Source organism: Hemicordylus capensis, chromosome 17 (genome assembly GCF_027244095.1).
Source record: "Hemicordylus capensis ecotype Gifberg chromosome 17, rHemCap1.1.pri, whole genome shotgun sequence".
Lineage (NCBI taxonomy): Eukaryota > Metazoa > Chordata > Lepidosauria > Squamata > Cordylidae > Hemicordylus > Hemicordylus capensis.
This window is the reverse complement of record NC_069673.1, coordinates 11,665,630-11,684,611: the sequence shown is the minus strand read 5'-3', so window position 1 is coordinate 11,684,611 and position 18,982 is coordinate 11,665,630. Positions and strand designations below refer to the sequence as shown.

General features: G+C 47.3%; 1 protein-coding gene across 3 annotated transcripts; it reads right to left on the bottom strand.

The window, feature by feature from the left end:
• Positions 1-472: 472 nt before the first annotated feature.
• Positions 473-14,914, bottom strand: EXOSC2 (exosome component 2). Of its 3 annotated transcripts, none has more exons than XM_053282628.1 (9): positions 14,714-14,914; positions 12,430-12,531; positions 11,736-11,781; positions 10,052-10,141; positions 9,472-9,537; positions 8,083-8,151; positions 4,461-4,637; positions 3,295-3,423; positions 473-2,212 (listed from the first exon to the last, which is right to left on the bottom strand). In XM_053282628.1, exons 1-9 carry the CDS (start codon positions 14,845-14,847, stop codon positions 2,132-2,134), a joined length of 894 nt encoding a protein of 297 aa, XP_053138603.1. In that variant the 5' UTR covers positions 14,848-14,914; the 3' UTR covers positions 473-2,131. The 3 variants fall into 3 exon arrangements, with proteins under 3 accessions (XP_053138603.1, XP_053138602.1, XP_053138604.1); XM_053282627.1 differs by lacking the exon at positions 14,714-14,914 and adding an exon at positions 14,005-14,178; XM_053282629.1 differs by lacking the exons at positions 4,461-4,637; positions 14,714-14,914 and adding an exon at positions 14,005-14,200.
• Positions 14,915-18,982: the final 4,068 nt, after the last annotated feature.

Below are 18,982 nucleotides of genomic sequence, written 5' to 3'. Positions count from 1 at the left end.
CTCAGCATGGATGTTAAAGTCCAAGACTAACACCCACGGAGTCCTCAACGCCACATCCGAGACCACCTCAAGCAGCTCAGGCAGGGAGACTGTTAGTCAGTGGAACCTACTGCATGCAAGCATAGAGGTGCTCTTGCCAGAGTGACCGCAACTCCTAAGGGATCTATCTTACAGCATTCACATGTAGTCTCCCATTCAAATGTAAACCAGGGCAGACCCTGCTTAGCAAAGGGGACAATTCATGCTTGCTACCAGTAGACCAGCTCTTCTCTCAGTTACCCAATCCATTTTTTACTAATTCAAAAAGCTCTAGACAGGAGCTGGGCACGAAATCAGGGGACTAGATGGTCTAGCACTTCCTGGCCAACTGTATTCCACATGCCAGATTGCCTACTCTGCCATCTGAGACCTCACAGTAGGGCTCCTTGGCATCACCCGATTTTCTCACATATATTCTTAAATCTGACTCACCTTTTTATTTAAAAACAAAACTTTATTGGAATACTTTTAAAGGCCTCTAGTACAAAAATATCGGACTCCCCTCATTGCTGGAGGAGTCCACAGTATTACAGACACACAAGATAACAATTCTCAATATTGCTGGCTATATAGAGGTTGCGAAGCTTCCCTTTGGCCAGGGCTGTCCTTAGGGCAGGGCAAGCTGGGCGACCGCCCTGAGCCCTGCTCTTGTTGCTGCCATTACAAACAACTGGAAATGGGCCTTGCCTTGGCTAATCTGTCCCAGGCCCCGCTAGGGCTAAGGACATTCCTGCCTTTGGCAACTATGATGGGAGGAAGAATCTCACGCAACTGCTGTCCAGGGCCAGAGAACGCAGCAACTTGTGCTGGCTTGACTTCCCCACTCCAGTGCCAAAACTGGCAACCAAGACAGACCATCTGTAACTGCTGGGGGCAGGGGTGGGGGGCGTGAGGTTGTCACTAAGGGCTGCACAACCTGCTGATTTTGGACTGCAGTTCCCATCATCCCCCAAACACAGTGGCCAATCATCAGGTCTGATGGGAGTTGCTGTCCAATGTCTGCAGGGGGGCCCAGGTTGTGCAGCTGAAGTCTAGAGTGGTCGCAACAGCCCCCATCCGAGAGCTGCTCTTGGCTGGGAACGGAGGCAACAGCCCTGAGCCGTCTCTGCAGCGTCCTTGGACAGTGCACGGTCTACAGGCTGAATGGTCTCCAGAAGCAGGTTTGCAGCTGTGGGTCCTGGAATGTGAGGGCATCAAGCACTTGAAGACACGGTGACTCGTTTGCAGACTGCAGGCTTGGTCTGTCCTTATCCAGTAGGCCTTAATGAAGAATTACACGTCGAAAGAAATGTGAGGCTGCTGCTGGAAATGGCAACTGCGTGTCCGGTTCTCCTCCCACCCCTGTAAACATATAGTAGGACTTACATTTTGTCCTCTGAGTGCTTCCCCAACAGCCACTGCAGAGCAGGAACAGGAAGAGACACAGCGTAACAGTGTGTGTGTGTGGGGGGGAGGGATATACAGTTAGTTGTATTACATGTTATTGGTGTGTGTGTGTGTGTGTGTGAATCTCTTTCAGTGGTCCCATGTACAGTGCAAATAGCATGTCAACCATTCTCAAAATGCCCAAATCCAGTGTGATTATTGGTGGTAATCTCCGCAACCAGCCTCAGACAGGCTTTGGGGAGGCGACACTGAAACGCAGCATCCAGATACTGTGGGACTGAATGAGAGGACATTCTAAAGGCATGCTACCATAGCCAAGAAGAGTTGCTATTTGGACGGACTAGCAAGTCCTAAACCCCCACCCCCACCCCCCCATTTTCTGCCTTTCCAGAAAATCCTGGAATGGCAAATTAGAAAAATATTCCCCCTGTAACATTTTCAACTTCAGATGCATGTTGCAGACACATTCTCTGCTGTGCCTATTCATCAAGGTGGCCATTCCCCCCCATGCAAGAGTACTAAGAGTCTCTTAACCAAGGGCACCTTCTGCTTCTAAGGTTCCTTCCGTGTTCCTTTTTAGGATGGGATTTCTAAGAAATCCCATCTCAAAAAGAAACACTGGGAAGGCTGGACTGCTGAGAAAATAATGGGAGCCAGCACGGTCTTGGTGGGTCCTCTGGATGTTCCTCGCCACATTCCCCCACAATCAGCCCTCTAATTCCAGCAGTCTCTGCCGCGTCTCCAGCACAATCTCCTCCATCACTTCTGGCTTGAGAAGGTCCTTGATCTGAAATTTAAAGTAAATGAAGTTAGAAGTGACCTGCAAGTGCAGCACCTTGAACGCATACACCGCTCTGAGCTCCTCAGAGGAAAAGTGGGCTATAAACGTAAAAATAAATTTAAAAAAAAATTGGGTGATGACAGATCTTTTCCACTGAATAAGAACAATCAAATGTACAAGCACGGGATAGGGCAGACCTGATTTGGCAGCAGTACCTGTGAAAGGGAACCCAGGTATCTAAATGGAGGACAAGTTGAACATGAGCCAGAGGTGTGATGCAGCTGCTAAAATAGCCAATGCAATCTGCATGGACAGAAGCAAAATATCCAGATCATGAGAATATGAATACGAAGTTGTTTTACTCTGTTTGGTGCTGGTCACCTGAAACGCAGTGTCCAATTCTGGGCCCTGCATTTTAAGAAGGTCTGGAATAGTTTCAGAAGAAAGCAATCAAGATGGTGAGGGATCTGGAAACCAAGTCTGGGTATGTTTAGTCTGAAGAAGAGAAGACTATACGATAGCCCTCTTCAAATGTCTGAAGGGTTGCTGCGTAGAAGAATGAGCAGACTTGTTCTTGTTGCTCCTGGGGTTGCAGTTGCCAGTGGGTTGAAATTACAAGGAAGTAGATTTGGGGCAAGACATTAGGAAGAATTTCCTAACTGTAGGAGCTTCTAGGCAATGGAACAGTCTCCCTTGTGGCCCACTGTTTTCGAATAGAGGCTGGACAGCTGTCTGTCTGAAATGCTGCAGCAGATTCCTGAGTGGAGTGGAGGGGTGGACCAGAAGATCCCTTTCAACTCTTAACGTTCTATGATTCAAAGAACCCTGGTGAGCTGTTGGGAAGCACCGTCAACATTTTCAGTCCAAATGTCCTTTTTCTCTCGCCCACAGCAAACTCTGAGGAAAGCCAAGGCTGTGATGTTCTGTGCACTGCCTTGGGGCCACAACCTCGAAACATAACCAACCGATTTCAGTGTCTTTTCACAGGCAAACCTTGGAAGCAAAGCATGCGCGCCCATGTGTAATCAAGTCAACCAGCAAGGCCTCCCACTGCCCAGGCAAAAGGAGACAGTGAATGCCATGATTACCTGGTGAGGAAGGGAGGCTTCATAGCAGTACAAGATGGTGGTGTCGTAGAGCATCAGTTTCTGTGTCACCAGAGCCACGACGCAGTTGCGGAGGCGAGAGATCACTTCACGGTCAGGCAGGGGCACTTGCTGAAGAGGGCAGAGGCAAGGAGACCCAAACATGAAAATGCCAGCAAATTCCCAGGTGAGAGTTGTCAAGTGTCAATTGTCAGAGTCCTCATTCAGAAGCTGGTCTTACTGGCTCTGTTCAGATATTGCTCCAAACCAGGGTTTGCACTAACCAGTTTAGAATTCAAACCATGGTTGGAACCCCTGCTCACTTGGCAAAGAGGCACCTTTTAACGTGGTGATTTTCTTTATTTAGCAGGGGGAGAGTAACTGGCCCCTATCCACCCCCAGCACAGTACCTAGGGAACAGCAACTGGTGCCCCCTGGATCAAATCTGGTCTTCCGAGGGGCCTGCCCCACACATACGGTAAGGTAAAAGGTAAAACGTGCCATCAAATCAATTACGACTCCTGGCGCCCACAGAGTCTTGTGGTTTTCTTTGGTAGAATAAAGGAGGAATGACTATAATATCAAGCAATGACTTGATGTGCAAATGGCCACCACAGATGCAACACCAAGGACACACATACGCCACCTAAAACACAATGCTTTTCAACAGTGTCCATTCACACATCCAATCCAGTAATCAAGTCTAGAGGAGAAATCAAATAACGTATGTCCATGGGTTAACCAGCCCCTAATTAGCAACTAGTTGCCCCCCCTGAGGAGGGGTTGGGGGGAGGGGCAAGAACCATCATCACCCACTCCCTTCACCAGCCGTAGCTCAGTGGCTGAGCATCTGCTTTGCATGCAGAAGGTCCCCGGTTCACTCCCTGGCAGCATCTCCAGGTAGGGCTGGGAGAGACTCCTGCCTGGAACCTTGGAGAGCTGCTGCCAGTCAGTGTAGACAATGCTGAGCTAGATGGACTCAGTATAAGGCAGCTTCCTATGTTCACTATCGATTCTTTGCCTTCAGATTAGCAACTGGGAAGGATCAGGTTTGGTCCAGGGTCATCGGTTGCTACTCTATACTCTCTCCACGACCAAGTTCAACAGCCTTTTGATTATGCCGATTTTCTGGCTGCATCCCTGCCTCCATCCCAAAATCATCCACTCACCTCCAGGTCAGTGATGAAGCCCCCGGCCTCTTCATCCTTCTGTTCAGGGGTTGGGTAGATCCAGATGAAGCCATTGTTGCCGAGGATAAGCGAGGCGCCACAAGGCAAGTCGTGGAAGTGAGTTTTCTGGCGTTTCACGAGAGAGGGGGAAACCTGGACAAGCACTCCCTGCCCCAGCTGGAGAGGAGGTGAAAAAGGTAGTCATGGCCAAGTCTAAATGCAAGGCAGTTCCAACTGTAGGGGTGTGCACAGAACGTATTTTGAATCCGAGTTCAGAACAGACCGCAAAATGCGTGAAACACTCGGTCAAACCATTCTGGCCGCCATTTTGGATTCCAAAATGGTGGTCTTTCTCACCTCTGCGCATGTGTGGCTGCCATTTGCGTGGTCAGTACCACCATGCTAATGGCCACCATGCATGCACAGGGGCCAGAGATGCCATTTTGGAATCCAAAGTGGCAATCAGAACATTCCAGCCAAAACACCGTTTTCCGTTCCGAGCTCAGAACACTCGCAATGCCCCATTTTGAGGCAGAGCGTGTTTTGCTATCGAAATGTTCTGCACAGCACTAGTTCCAAGAGTAACAGAATCAAGCATGTTACCATTTTTTCATTGACTGTAGCCATAAGTAGATTTTCAGTTTGATATTATTTATACCCACTGGTAAGAGGACATCTCCTTCTTCTATAAGACCATCTTCTCACAAGGGAACTGCCCCTTGCTCCAAGGCTTTACCGCGAAGAATGCTGTCTTGGGCAAGCTGTGCACTCTCCATCCTCAGCCCCTCACCAGTCTGCCATGTGGGGATAAAAATACTGGCCCACCTCCCGGCGTTGTTGTATAGACTGGAGTAGGGCTGCACAACTACAGCTCCCATCATCCCTGTCGGCCACCGAGGCTGGGGATGATGGGAGTTGTAGTCCCCAAACAGTGGAGGGCGGAAGTTGCAGTAGCCAGAATTACAGCAAGGTGACGCAAGCAAAACACTCCGAACACTTTGTTCAACAAGTGTTATCCTTTCCGCCCATCGCCAATCCTAGGAAGCCTCGAAATCAAGCACCAGCGCGGGAGCAGATTCTGCCAGGAAGCCCTCCATGGAAAGGCAGAAAATACACAGGCCTCGCAGGTCAACAGCTGTGAAGTGCTCTGAAGCTGTGGAGTGCTAAGGTGCTTAGCAGGAATGCCTATTCTGTCTCGATGGCTCCTCCACAAACAGCCCTCCCTACTGAGAAGCACAGAGGCAAAACTGAGCAGCGGAGAGTTCAACAGAGCGGTCCACGACACCCCCTTTCAATACAATGGCTGCGCTTTCACTCTTTATTCCATAATCACACTTGGCTTTCATCTTGAAAGTGCTAATACCCTGGGAAGAATAATCCCCAATTGCAGCCTGTGTTGGTAGGGATTTAGTCACTTTTATCAGACTCAGGGAACTGAAATATATAGAAGTCTCCAATTGCAGCAAGCCCCAAATTTGAGTACTGGGGAAAGGGAGGTGGTGGTGGTGGGGAAATCAGCGACTGGGATGTGACAGTGGGATCAGAGGAAGTTTTCTGGAAACATAATTATTGCTGACTGTAAGCAGGTGTGGGTGGTTCTCCGATAATCCAGAACATAGGAACATAGAAAGCTGCCATAAACTGAGTCAGACCATTGGTCTTTCTAGCTCAGTATTGTCTTCACAGACTGGCAGCGGCTTCTCCAAGGTTGCAGGCAGGAGTCTCTCTCAGCCTTGGAGATGCTGCCAGGGAGGGAAGTTGGAACCTTCTGATGCTCTTCCCAGAGTGGCTCCATCCTCTTGAGGGGAAGATCTTCCAGTGCTCAGAATTCTAGTCTCCCATTCTTATGCAACCAGGGCAGACCCTGCTTAGCTAAGGGGGCAAGTCATGCTTGCTGCCACAAGACCAGCTCTCCTCTCTAGACCTTGGGCTCTGAGGGTCTCTGGACTGCAGGCCAGGAAGTGAAAGCTAGAAGCCCAAACTGAGGTTTCCTACCATTCTCGAGGCTTGTGAGCTCATCACACCCCCAGCCGTCACATCAGGCTGAAAATGTAAATATCTTGCAAGAACATGAAATAGGCCTGTCCTCTGGAGCTGAAGGGTGGGCCCTGTTCTGGGATGCCAACACCATAAATCCAAGGGAAAGCATCCCAATCTCAAATACTGTATCTTTTGATGTTAACTGGGCAAAGAGGCACCTTTTTAATGTGGCGATTCTCTTTATTGAGCAGGGGGAGAGTAACTGGCCCTATCCGTCCCCAGCACAGCGTCCCTCCAGTGACTGTTGCTGGTGTCTATCTTATGTTTCTTTTTAGATTGTGAGCCCTTTGGGGGCAGGGAGCCATTTTATATTTATTTATTTCTCTCTGTAGACTGCTTTGGAAACTTTGGTTGAAAAGTGGTATGTAAATATATAAATATTTGTTGTTGTTTTATCCAGAGCCATCTCCCTGGTTTTTCTTGAAATTGTTCTTAATACATGATGTTGTGGGCTACAGACCAAGCAAGATGGATAGATACAGAAGGGCGCCTCCACCCTTATGAGTTGTGCAGAAAAGGGAATTTGAGCAAGGGGTACAGCTTTTGGCACCAGCAATCCCATTCCTGAACAATCCCAGCCACCCCTAGCAAAATTTTGCAATTCAACTGGAATGTATTGTTCAACTGAAGGCAGATCTGGCCACAGTTACCCACAGCTGGATTACTGTAATGCGCTCTATGTGGGGCTGCTCTTGAAGAATATTTGGAAACTGCAGCTTGTGCAAAATGCGGTAGCTAGGATTTTATCTGGAGCTGCCCACTGAGATCACAGCATGCCCATTTTGAAAGAGCTGCACTAGCTACCCGTTTGTTTCCGGGTCCAGTTCAAGGTGCTGGTTTTGACCTTTAAAGCCCTTCATGGTTTGGGCCTGGGATACCTGAGGGTCCGCCTGCTCCCAAGGGTTGCTGCCTGCTTGACAAGGTCATCCGAGGGGGCTCTGCTCTGGGTGCCGACAATGAGGGAGGCTCTGATATCGTGCACGCAGGACAGGGCCTTCTCTGTGGCTGCCCCCAGACTCTGGAATGCTCTCCCGGTGGCTATTTGCTCCTCGGTCTCCATCACAGTTTTTAGAAAGTGTCTGAAACCTTGCCTTTTTACCCAGACTTTTAAATGACTGTCTCTACTGCTGCTTCTTTGTGTTTTCTTTGGCTATTTTATGCTTGTATTTTAAATCTTTTTAGTCAGATCTGTGTTTTTATTATTTTAGCTTATATTTTAATTGTGTATTTTTTATAGTCTTGTTCTAATTTTCGTGTGAACCGCCTTGGGATTGTTTTAATGAAAGGCGGTTTATGTAAATTTAACAATCAATCAATCAATCAATCAAACTGCCCTCGAAGGGAAGGAGTTAAAAAATTCTGCCTTCTGCACAACTCTCTGAACCGGAGCTCGGTGGTGTGTAGGGTAAGCAGAAACAAAGGAGGATGGGAGCTTCTGCATCTTTTGAGAGCTGTGCGGAAGAGAGAATTTTGACTGGTGCAGAATTTCTGTCAAGCATGGGTGGCGAAAGCTGCACTTTGCCCGTGTCCTCCCTCTTTCTCACCACCGGCTGAAGGTAGCAAGCGACTAAATCCGACTCACCTTTCCGTATTTCAGACTCCGGGTGTGCAGCGACACTGCCCCATCAGAGAAGACGGCTTGGACCTCTGCCTGTCAGGAGTCCTTAAGGAAACGAGACACGTACAGAGAGCGTGTGCAGAATCCCCCCTTTGCTGGCCATCTACGAACAGAGGACTAAATGGGTGCTGATATGCCCTTGCAGAATGGCACGGAGGGTTGCGGGACGAAACGGGCTTTATAGCCAGCGAGCTGCTAAGGGGTGCAGCTGCTTAGGGCAGGCCACAATCCTCTCCAAGCGGCCAAGCCGGAAAGCCTAATTAAGAGCGGTTCTTTTTCATTTCTCATGCCGTGACAAAAGACCAACTATGGGTAGGCAAAACGGCTAGACAAATTTCTGCGGGCAAGTCATCTTTATGTCCGTGAACACACACAGCACTTTTAACTGCCACCTTGTGAGCTGTATGTGCTCATATAACTGCTTTAAAAATAAATAAATCACCATCTATTGCTGATGAAGGCAGAAGCTGAAACCTTCAGCTAAAACTTGGTTTCCTCTAATTATCTCTGTTGTCAATCATCTTTTTGTACTCTCTCTCCTCTCTCTCTCTCACACACACACACTTACTTTAACAGCCTGCATTACTGAGGCGCTGCTAGTACAGGGTTAGGCAACCTTGGCGCACCAGTTACTGCTGAACTATTTATTTATTTTTTAAAAATATTTATACCCCACCCCTCCAGTGCACTCCTGCTTGGGGCAGCTCACAACAATAAGACAGACACAAGATCCAATCAAAGTAAAAAATAAATAAAGTAACCAAATTAAACAAGAGTTGTCAGATTAAAAACCACAATCATTAGGGCTCCAATTAAAACTGGAAATTATAAAAAGTGACAACAAACTGCAGCGGAGGGTGATGGGAGTTGTAGCTCAGCAACCACTGGAGAACCAAGGATGCCTGCGATAGAGAGAACTCACTCAGCAATTCAAGGTCTGGGGAGGAATTCTGATTTGTTGGGCTGAGAGAGGAATGCCAAGATAGCAAGCGCCAGGGACAAGAAGGGTCCCTGGATGCTGGTCCAAGGTCCTGGTCCTGCCCATACATATCACCCTGTAGACTTGAATCCTGTCCATCTCCCAAGACAAGTGGGGTGTGCACATACTGCATTTCTCTAGTATGCCCTACCTACTATATTCCAAGACAAACCCCAGATTTTCAAGGCTAGCCTCAAGAGTCAAGGTGCTCATTTGTTACATGGCAGACCATTTTCTTGCTCTGGAGGAACCCGGAGGGCGGACAAGAGGATAGAGGTTGCAAGAGGAGAACAAGCCTCTGGCGGTGGCTGGTCGCCCCTTTTGCATCTCTTTGTTTATCTGCCTACTTCTGCCCAAGTTAAACGCACGGATACGCTTATCAAGTCCCCTTCTTGGAGGTAGTCCCTCATTGCTAGCTCATCTTCCGCTGATCTTCGTCTCTGGAAAACACAAGAGCGAGAAGAAGCAATAGGGCTGTCACCCAATTAAAGAACTCTTAGCCAATTAGTCAAATGAGTAGGAATGGATTAAATCTGCAGAGGAGTAAAACAATAGTTATGAAGGAAAGAAGCAAATGCACTCTCTAAAAAACAACCAATCGCAAGTAGTTCAAAGTAAAACAAATGGGGCCTACTAAAATATTATCCAAATATTTTAGAGTGCAGCAGGAATTGCTCAGAATTTCTCACTTCATAGTCTCCCCCCACCCCCCGAATGTGCATAGAATATTTTGGAGCATATTCGCCCCAAGTTTAGAACAAGGCTGCTCAACTTTGGCCCTCCTGCAGATGCTGGCCTACAGTTCCCATAATCCCTGGCTATTGGCCACTGTGGCTGGGGATGATGGGAGTTGTAGTTCAAAAATAGCTGGAGGGGGGGGCCTAAGTTGAGCAGGCCTGGTCTAGAAGCACGCAGGGCTTTTCAGCTGCTTTTTCAGCTTTGCTAACCACTCACCAGCTCCCCTCCTGGAAGATTCATTGAGGAAAGAAGCAAGACGGAATCCAGCCTAGAATTGGTCTCCACTTTCCACCGTTTCTGCTGCACCTAAAAAGGAAGCAAGTGGATTTTTCACATTAATTCTCAATGTTCACACCCCACCCGTTCTCTTTAGGGGAGACTTTAGTGAGGGCTGAATCACCTTGACCTATACCACCACCTCGGACTGCATTATCGAATGCATTATCACTGGTGTAGTGGCTGAGCTTTGAACTGGGAAGCCCCCAGGTTCAAACCTCATCTTCGTCATGAATTAACTAACAGCGCAACTCTCTGCATGTCTGCTCAGAAGTACACTCCACTGTGTTCAGTGGGGCTGATTCCCAGGCAAGCACGCAAGGACCGTAGTACGCCACAATCTCTCTCAGCTACCCTATCTGCTATGTGGGGCTGCTAATCTACCTTGCAGGGTTGTTGTACTATACATTAATGAAGGCCAGGGATTCTCAAAGTTGTTGGACTTCAGCTCCCCAGTGGCCTTTGGTTGGGGATGATGATGATGATGAATTTGATTTCTATACCGCCCTTCCAAAAATGGCTCAGGGCGGTTTACACAGAGAAATAATAAAGAAAGAAGATGGCTCTCTGTCCCCAAAGGGCTCACATTCTAAAAAGAAATGTGAGATAGGCACCAGCAACAGTCACTGGAGGTCCTGTGCTGGGGGTGGAGAGGGCCAGGTACTCTCCCCCTGCTAAATAAAGAGAATCACCGCGTTAAAAGGTGTCTTTTTGCCTAGTTAGCAGGGGATTATGGGAGCTGAAGTCCAATAACATCTGGAGACCCCACTTTGAGAATCCCTAGTGTAGGCTATGTACTTTGAACTCTCCAAAGGAACACAAAAATCCTTAGTAGTAGCTATAAAGTTTGGAGGGGAGATTTCTTTATCCACCCCATCTACAGCCAAAGTGCACAGGTAAGGGGAGCACTGCTAATCAATACTGCCTGGCGACATGGAGTTAATGTAGTTTATTTAGGAAATCCATGAGGGGGATCGATTAAGCCTACATGCCTGGTTGCTAGCTACATACAGGAAGAACGGAAGGGAGAAGACGGGAGTTTCTCTCTCAGGTGAGAGAATGAAACCCAGGACTATCAGTCTTACAAAGGGGGATCAGAGTAGCAAAAGCATGGTCAGAAGGAGAATGCCGTTGCTCACTATCTCTACCCCAATGCCCTTAGTGGGCAATAGGGTTGCTGGTGTTAAGAGTCAATACCATCAGGAGTTGCATCTCCAACATTATTAACTTAAAACTCATGAAGATTAAGCTCATGAAGATTAAACTCTCTTCTCTTTCTCTTCTTTTCTTTGCTGTTTTAAAGCTTCACTCTTTAGATTCACGCTACATGTATTTTTAGTCTCTGCATGAAGCGTCAGAGCACCATTTTAGAAACTGACCTACACAGCGCGTTTCCAGCAAATTGCTCAAGGTGGCAAAGCCATGGAGAGGCAGTGTATTAATGGTTCAAATGCAAGGATATTTGTAAACTTTTTTTTAAACAGACAAAAACAAAATCTAATTTGGAATTTAACAGCACTCATGGAAATAAATGTGGAATTCTGTAGCCATTCTGGACATTTTTGAACAGAAACAAATGGAGGGTAAGTATCTTAAAGACATTCATTTTTAAAAGACTCCATACCTCTGTGATTCGACCAACCACAATATCACCAACTTCGCCATTATACCTGCAAGCAAAGCAAAATGAAGATAACTCTCAGAACAAAGAAGAAACAATAAGATCTCCACCATACATAGTATGCACTAACCATGCATTGCACTAATCATGCAAGAGTATGCAACAACTTGATTCAGTATAGTGTTATATATTGTCAGTCTACGATAAGAGAAAACATAACAACTGGAAATCACATGAATGAAATTAAATATGCTGCACTGGAGGAATGGTGAAGTTAGAGTTGCCATGGCCCCCGGAATTTCGGGTTTCACCCGGATTTTAAGCATCTCACCCAGATTGCTTAGCCCACCCAGATTTCAGATTCCTTTTTTTTTTTTTTTTAATAAAGCTAAGCTCTAGTCCTTGTAGAAATGGAGTTATGGAGCAAAACATGCAGTCACTCTTCTGCTCAAAAATTATTTTCAAGCCAATTTACATAATATGAAAATTAGGCACCCAGATTTGGAAAGCCAGAATATGGCAACCTTTGGTGAAGTCCATTGTGTGGAGAATAATATAGTCCATAACAAACAAGCCCACACATCCACAACGGTGACCTCTGTTTCAGTGTTAGTCTTTATCAAGTGGAGAATAGTCTACTACTACATCGAAACAGAGGTCACCGTGACACATAACAAAAAAGCTACAAGTCACTCACCTTGTTTTCAAAGCTTTGACACAGACCAGCTTGTTCACCCTGTCCACAACGCCAGCCACAGATGCGACAAGCTTCTCATCTCCCAGGTACGTACCATGGCCCCTACCAGAAAAAAGACCTCACCCTGAAAAGAGCCCATCTTCTGCCAGCAACTCATAATCCGCAAATGAACTATTCAACTTCACATGCATAACATGAGCTCCATACACACTTGATAAAAGGAGAGCTTTATCATTCTGCATAAGCTCAGAAGCAATCTTGATGACTTGGCTTCACATATGTCACCTGAATAATCCTTAAAATTGTGGTTGTCTTTGAAAGAATACAGGAGGGGTTGCCTCCTCCCGTGCAGTATGAGATTATGTGGACAGATTTCACAATGCAGGGAGGTAGGAAGTGAGGTCCCCCAGCGATCGGTACTGGGACCAGTGCTCTTTAACTTGTTCATAAACAATCTAGAAGTTGGGGTGACCAGCAAAGTGGCTAAATTTGCAGATGACACTAAACTATTTAGGGTAGCGAAATCCAAAAGAAATTGCAAGGACCTCCAAAAGGATCTCTCCAAACTGAGTGAGTGTGTAACAAAATGGCAAATGCGGTTCAGTGTTGGCAAGCGTAAAGTGCTGCACATTGGAACGAAACCCCCCAACTTCAAGTATATGCTGATGGGATCGAGCTGTCGGTAACTGACCAGGAGAGAAATCTTGGGGTTGTGGTGGACAGCTCATTGAAAGTGTTGTCTCAGTGTGCGGCAGCTGTGAAAAAGGCCAGTTCCATGCTAGGGATGATTAGGAAGGGGGCTGAAAATAAAAATGCTAATATTATAATGCCCTTATACAAATCTATGGTGCAGCCACATCTGGAGTACTGCATAGAGTTTTGGTTACTGTATCTTAAGAAGGATGTTGTAGAACTGGAAAAGGTGCAGAAGAGGGCAACCAAGATGATCAGGGGCCTGGAGCACCTTCCTTATGAGGCATCTGGGGCTCTTTACCTTGGAAAAGAGGCATCAACCCTGTTGGCATTTGAATGGGAGATCACACCTGAGCTCTGTAAGATATTCCCCTTAGGGGATGGGGGAAGAGCATCTGAGGTTCAAAGTACCTAGCAACACCAATGTAAGGGAGAGAGGAAGAGGGGAGAGTGGCAGAATTATGCATGCAAAATCTGGTATCAGCAGGTATGTTGTTCAGAATATCTTCTAAATTTTTTTTTTAAGATCAATATTCCTCTGAGATGCTTCTCTGAGCATCTGGGAAGAGCATCTGAGGTTCCAAGTTCCCTCCCTGGCAGCATTTCCAAATAGGGCTGAGAGAGATTCCTGCCTGCAACCTTGGAGAAAGCGCTGCCAGTCTGTGTAGATAATACTGAGCTTGATGGACCAATGGTCTGACTCAGTATATGGAAGCTTTCATTTTTCTTATGTGCCTTCCTAAACTGTCAGTTACATAAGTCTCAGGGTGGTCCACAAACAAATAAGAAAACCCAACGTTTAAAAACAAACATGAAAACGTATGGTAAACATAATGCAGTTGGTCAATAAAAATGCAACTAAAAGCCTAACATTTGGCTTACCTTCGGAGAGGATTGCTGGTCTTGTGGTAGCAAGCATGACTTGTCCCCTTAGCTAAGCAAGGTCCACCCTGGTTGCCTATGAATGGGAGACTTGATGTGTGAGCACTGGAAGAGATTCCCCTCCGGGGATGGAGCCACTCTTGGAAGAGCATCTGAGGTTCCAAGTTCTCTCCCTGGCAGCATCTCCAAGGTAGGGCTGAAAGAGACTCCTGCCTGCTACCTTGGAGAAGCCGCTGCCAGCCTGTGCAGCCAATACTGAGCTAGATGGACCAGTGTTCTGACTCAGTATACGGCAGCTCCCTATGTTCCCGCTGCACCATTAAGTGGTGGAGCTGGCCTATAGCCACCAAAAAACAGGAATCCCTGAGACAAGGTGTGCAAAACAAGCAGCCCAGAGTGCCTCCAGGCAAATGCATATCCATTCTAACATTCAAAAGTACTTTTTGCAAAGGGAGGGTCCTCATTCTGCTCATGCTCGGAGACACCCGTGGTGTTTTTTTTTTTTGGTTTCACACACACAAGGAGTGACCCTTACAACAGCCTAACCGCTCTCCTTCTATCACCACCAGGGGTTGTTCTCGGGGGGAGGGGTGTCATTCTGCACATGCTCGGGCGCACCGTCGACATTCCACGTGCTGCTGCAGGAAGACTCAGACTCCATCCCTAGTACCCCAAGAGGGCGGGTGGTGGTGAGCAGCCCCCTCCTCACCTCATGTACCCGGGGTCCGTGGTGATCGTGTCCCCTGGGGCCACCAGGTCCCTGTCGCCCGCTCCCGTCGCCCGGGACAGGCTCTGCGCCAGCCGCTTGCGAGCCACGGGCAGCCGGACCTCCATGGCCGCCATCTTGACTTCGGGAACTCGCCTGCTTCCGACTCCGTTACGCCCAAGACGCTGCCTCTGGTTTTGCCATATTAACTCCTGGCAGCGGAGAAACGCCGGGCGCGCCGCCGCCCAGAGAGGAAGGAAAGAGAGCAGAACGGCGCGTGACATTCATGTCTGGTTCCCATTCGAAGGCTCTCCTTTGAGAGTTCTTCAGAGACACGTTCCTGTGGTTTAATGATGGACATCTTGGGTCTTTCTCGTTTTACCGCTGCGGGCGCATGTCTTGTTGCTTCATTATGGCTTTTACTGTTGGATTGTTGTGTGTTGTTGGGTTTTTTGGTGGAGGTGTTTTGTTTTGTTTTGTTTTTGCGCATTTTTGCATATTTAACTGATGATTGTGGGGTTAACCACCTTGGAAGCTTGTACTGAAAGGCGGAGTGAAGATAATTTATATAAATATATGCTCTCTCCCCAAATTTCTACGGTACCCTATCCTATTTCTTTCGTCTCGTGACTTGGAAAACCGTTTCTCTGTCTGGGTCTCTAGGATTTCTTCGCACTGGGGAACGCAACAATCATTGCACGTGCAATTGGGAACCGGAAGTATTTTCTTCTTTACACCGAATAACTCTTTGGCGATGGGGGTAGGGGGCGGCAGCCGTTTCGGAGGGAGTGTGTTGAGTCGCCATGATTGAGTTGGGCGAAGACTGGCGGAAGTGCCGTCAGAGTTTAGGCGTACAAAGGGATAGACCCTTTGAAGACCATGTTTACTTCTGGCAACTTTTTAAAAGCAGCACTCTGGCGCCCTCCAGTGCTAGTTTGCAGGGTTTCGTGAGAAATACTTTTAAAAACCATCATCAAAAGTTCTCCATATAGATCACTCTGATAGCTGAGAATGTGGATGATATGCAAGCTCTAATAACGAAGGTTAAGAAGCACAGTGAAATAAGGGGACTACGACTAAATGTAAAGAAGACTAAACTAAGGAGAACAGGTACAGCAACCAGCCTCAGAATTGGTAAGGAAGAAAAGCTTCTGCCTTTTAGGATCGATCATCAGCAAGAAAGGATCCAGCAGTCAAGAAATACGCTGCAGACTAGCACTTGGTAGGGTTGCAATGGAGGCCTTGGATGTGCCCACACCTACAAAGATTAGAATCCTTCAGACAGTGGTTTTTCCCATTACACTCTATGGATGCAAAAACTGGACTTTGAAGAAGCAAGATAGGAAAAGAATGGATGCTTTTGATCCTGGGTGCTGGAGAAGACTTCTGAGGAGACCATGGACAGCCAGGGAAACAAACCAATGGATCATAGAACAAATCAATCCAGAATTTTCACTTGAGGCACAAATGACCAGGCTCAAACTATCCTACTTTGGACACATTCTGCGAAGACCCAGCTCCCTTGAGAAGTCTGTAATGCTAAGGAAAGTGGAAGGGAAGAGGACGACCAGCAGCGAGGTGGATGGACTCAATGACGACAGCCATGAATGTACCACTGAGAGACCTTCAAGGCCAAGTGGAAGACCGATCATCCTGGAGAGAATCTATCTTTGTGGTTGCTAAGAGTCGACACTGCCTTGATGGCACTTAATCAATCAATCAATCATATTCCTGCTGTAAACACTCAGTTTGTATCGTACCTCTTAAAGTGACGATTCTCTTATATTTAGCAAGGGGAGAGCAACTGGCCCTATCCATCCCCAGTACAATATCCCTCCAATGGCTGTTGCTGGTGTCTATCTTAAGTTTTTGAGAACTTTGGTTGAAGAGCAGTGTATAAACATCCATAGGAGTGGGAGGAAACCCACCAAACAGCGACAAAGAAACTTGAACAAATCTATATATTTAATTATCTTGGGACAAGCGTGCCCAGGATTTGGCGGCTGCAAGAGTTCCGAAGTGAGGACTGAGGAGGAGAGGGGGAAGAAAATGCCAGCAATGGCCGACCGGTGGGCAGAGGCTGAATTTTATCATCAATACTGTTGGTTATTATAGTTATCGTCACAAAATATAGGCTGTTCCCAGTCAAGTTGCTTTTTGTAATTGGCTGATGGTGATTTCTGCGGCCCCGATGGTGCTGAGGTGCTCTTCAAGGTCTTTTGGAACTGCACCCAGGGCGCCAATGACCACTGGGATGATTTTGGTCTTTTTCTGCCACAGCCTTTCCATTTCAATTTGTCGATCTTTGTATTTGGTGATTTTTTCTATTTCTTTTTCTTCTATTCTGCTATCCCCTGGTATTGCTATGGTGATTATTTTCACTTGTTTTTCTTTCTTCTCGACTACAGTTATATCTGGTGTATTGTGTGGCAGATGTTTGTCTGTTTGTAGTTGGAAGTCCCATAATATTTTTATATCGTATTTTTTTTTCCAGTTAAGCGACGTTTCTTCCAGTAACCTTGCAGTCTCCAGCCCTGGTTGCTCAACTAAAGATCCTGAGTCCTGTTGCCCACTTGCCACCAGATGTCCAGGGCCTCCAGCACCCGGCACGGTCCTTGTTGACCCGGGTGACGACCGATCTGGTATAGATTTCTTAAAGTTACGTCTCACCATATTGTTGATGGGAGAGGCACTCTTTGTCTGGCTCCTCTGGTGAGACCTGTCCAGTATGGTTGGACCTCTGGCATAGCTCTCACCTTCCTCCGAGCAAGCAAGCCCCACAACCACGCCAAGGTAGTGCCTCACTGGGGGATGATGATGATGATATAATATTTATTATTATTATTATTTTATTATCAATTATTAATATAATATTTAATAATAATTAATCATGGACGCCCAGAGATGTACGTTTGGGCAGGGTATAAATCTGATTAAATAAATAAATAAAAATATTAATAATAATATTCTTCAAACTGGTGTGGTACAATAATTAGGGTTGCATGTGGGAAAGTCAGATTTAAGACCCCTGTGCAATGATGATTTACGTAAATCCAAGGCTGTGGCCCTAAGCACTGTCCAGGGGTGGCCAAGACATTTAGCTGCCTGAGATGAAGGACAATCTGACACCCCCCCAATGATGAATAGTGTGGCCCAACAGAGTAAGGCAGGCTGGCCACAGCAGTCATGATGGCCAGGGCCCAGGCCTTGCTGCCTTCGGCACCCCTCATCACACTGGTGGTGACTGCTTCGTCCTGCCTTATTGAGGGGCTGCCTTGGCTGTAGTGCCAGAGAGATGGGATACACACATGGCAGGGATATCATTAGGGGGTGACCCATGGGGCACAGGCCCTGATAGGAACATCGGGAGCTGCCATATACTGAGTCTGGCCCTTGGTCCATCTAGCTCAGCATTGTCTACTCAGACTGGCAGCGGCTTCTCCAAGGTTATAATATTCGAGACTTTGTCAGGCTTTGGGTCCAGCCATCCGCCTTCTGGTGCCAAAGGAGGTTGAGATGGCCTCAGAGTTCCCAGCCAAGGGAGCTTTAAGGCTTACAGGGAGGGCTTGTTCCTTTCACCAGCCTCACCCTAGTGATGCTACCCCCAAGGCTCAGTCAGAGTCCTAGGGATCCTTCCAGGCATAATGTGCTTCTCCTGGACTGGCCCTTTGCCAGTCCTCCCTTCTATAGCTCCTGATAACTGGGACAAGTCTCTTGAGATCTGGAGCTTTTTAGTTTAAAAAAAAAAAGACAAATGCAGAGAGACGTGCTAGAGGTCTAAAGAATCATGCATGGTGTGGAGAAATTGGAGAGAGAGAGATTCTTCTCCCTCTCACATCACACTAGAACCAGGGGTCATCCCATGGAATGGATTGCCAGGAAATCTAGGACCGACAAATGGATAATCAACTTGTGGAATTCTCTGCCACAAGATGTGGTGACAGCCGACCACCTGGATGGCATTAAGAGGGGTTTGGATAACTTCATGGAGGAGAGGTCTATCGGTGGCTACTAGTCGGAGGGCTATAGGCCACCTCTAGCCTCGGAGGCAGGACGCCTCTGAATACCAGTTGGAGAGGAGTAACAGCAGGAGAGAGGGCATGCCCTCACCTCTTGCCTGTGGGCTTCCAGCAGCATCTGGTGGGCCACTGTGTGAAACAGGATGCTGGACTAGATGGGCTTCCTTGGGCCTGATCCAGCAGGGCTGTTCTCCTGTTCTTATTTTGCCTTGAGATCTCACAAGAGCCACTCCCAATCCTTCGATCCAATGCC

Coding starts and splice junctions, on each gene's coding strand:
- EXOSC2 (XM_053282627.1), bottom strand. CDS start 14,156: ATGCTCTTCCAAGAGTGGCTCCATCCCCGGAGGGGAATCTCTTCCAGT. Junction 12,532..14,004: donor ACCAGCAATCCTCTCCGAAG/GTAAGCCAAATG, acceptor TTTTTCTGGTAG/GGGCCATGGTACGTACCTGG. Junction 4,638..8,082: donor GGAGTCTGAAATACGGAAAG/GTGAGTCGGATT, acceptor CCTCCTCTCCAG/CTGGGGCAGGGAGTGCTTGT.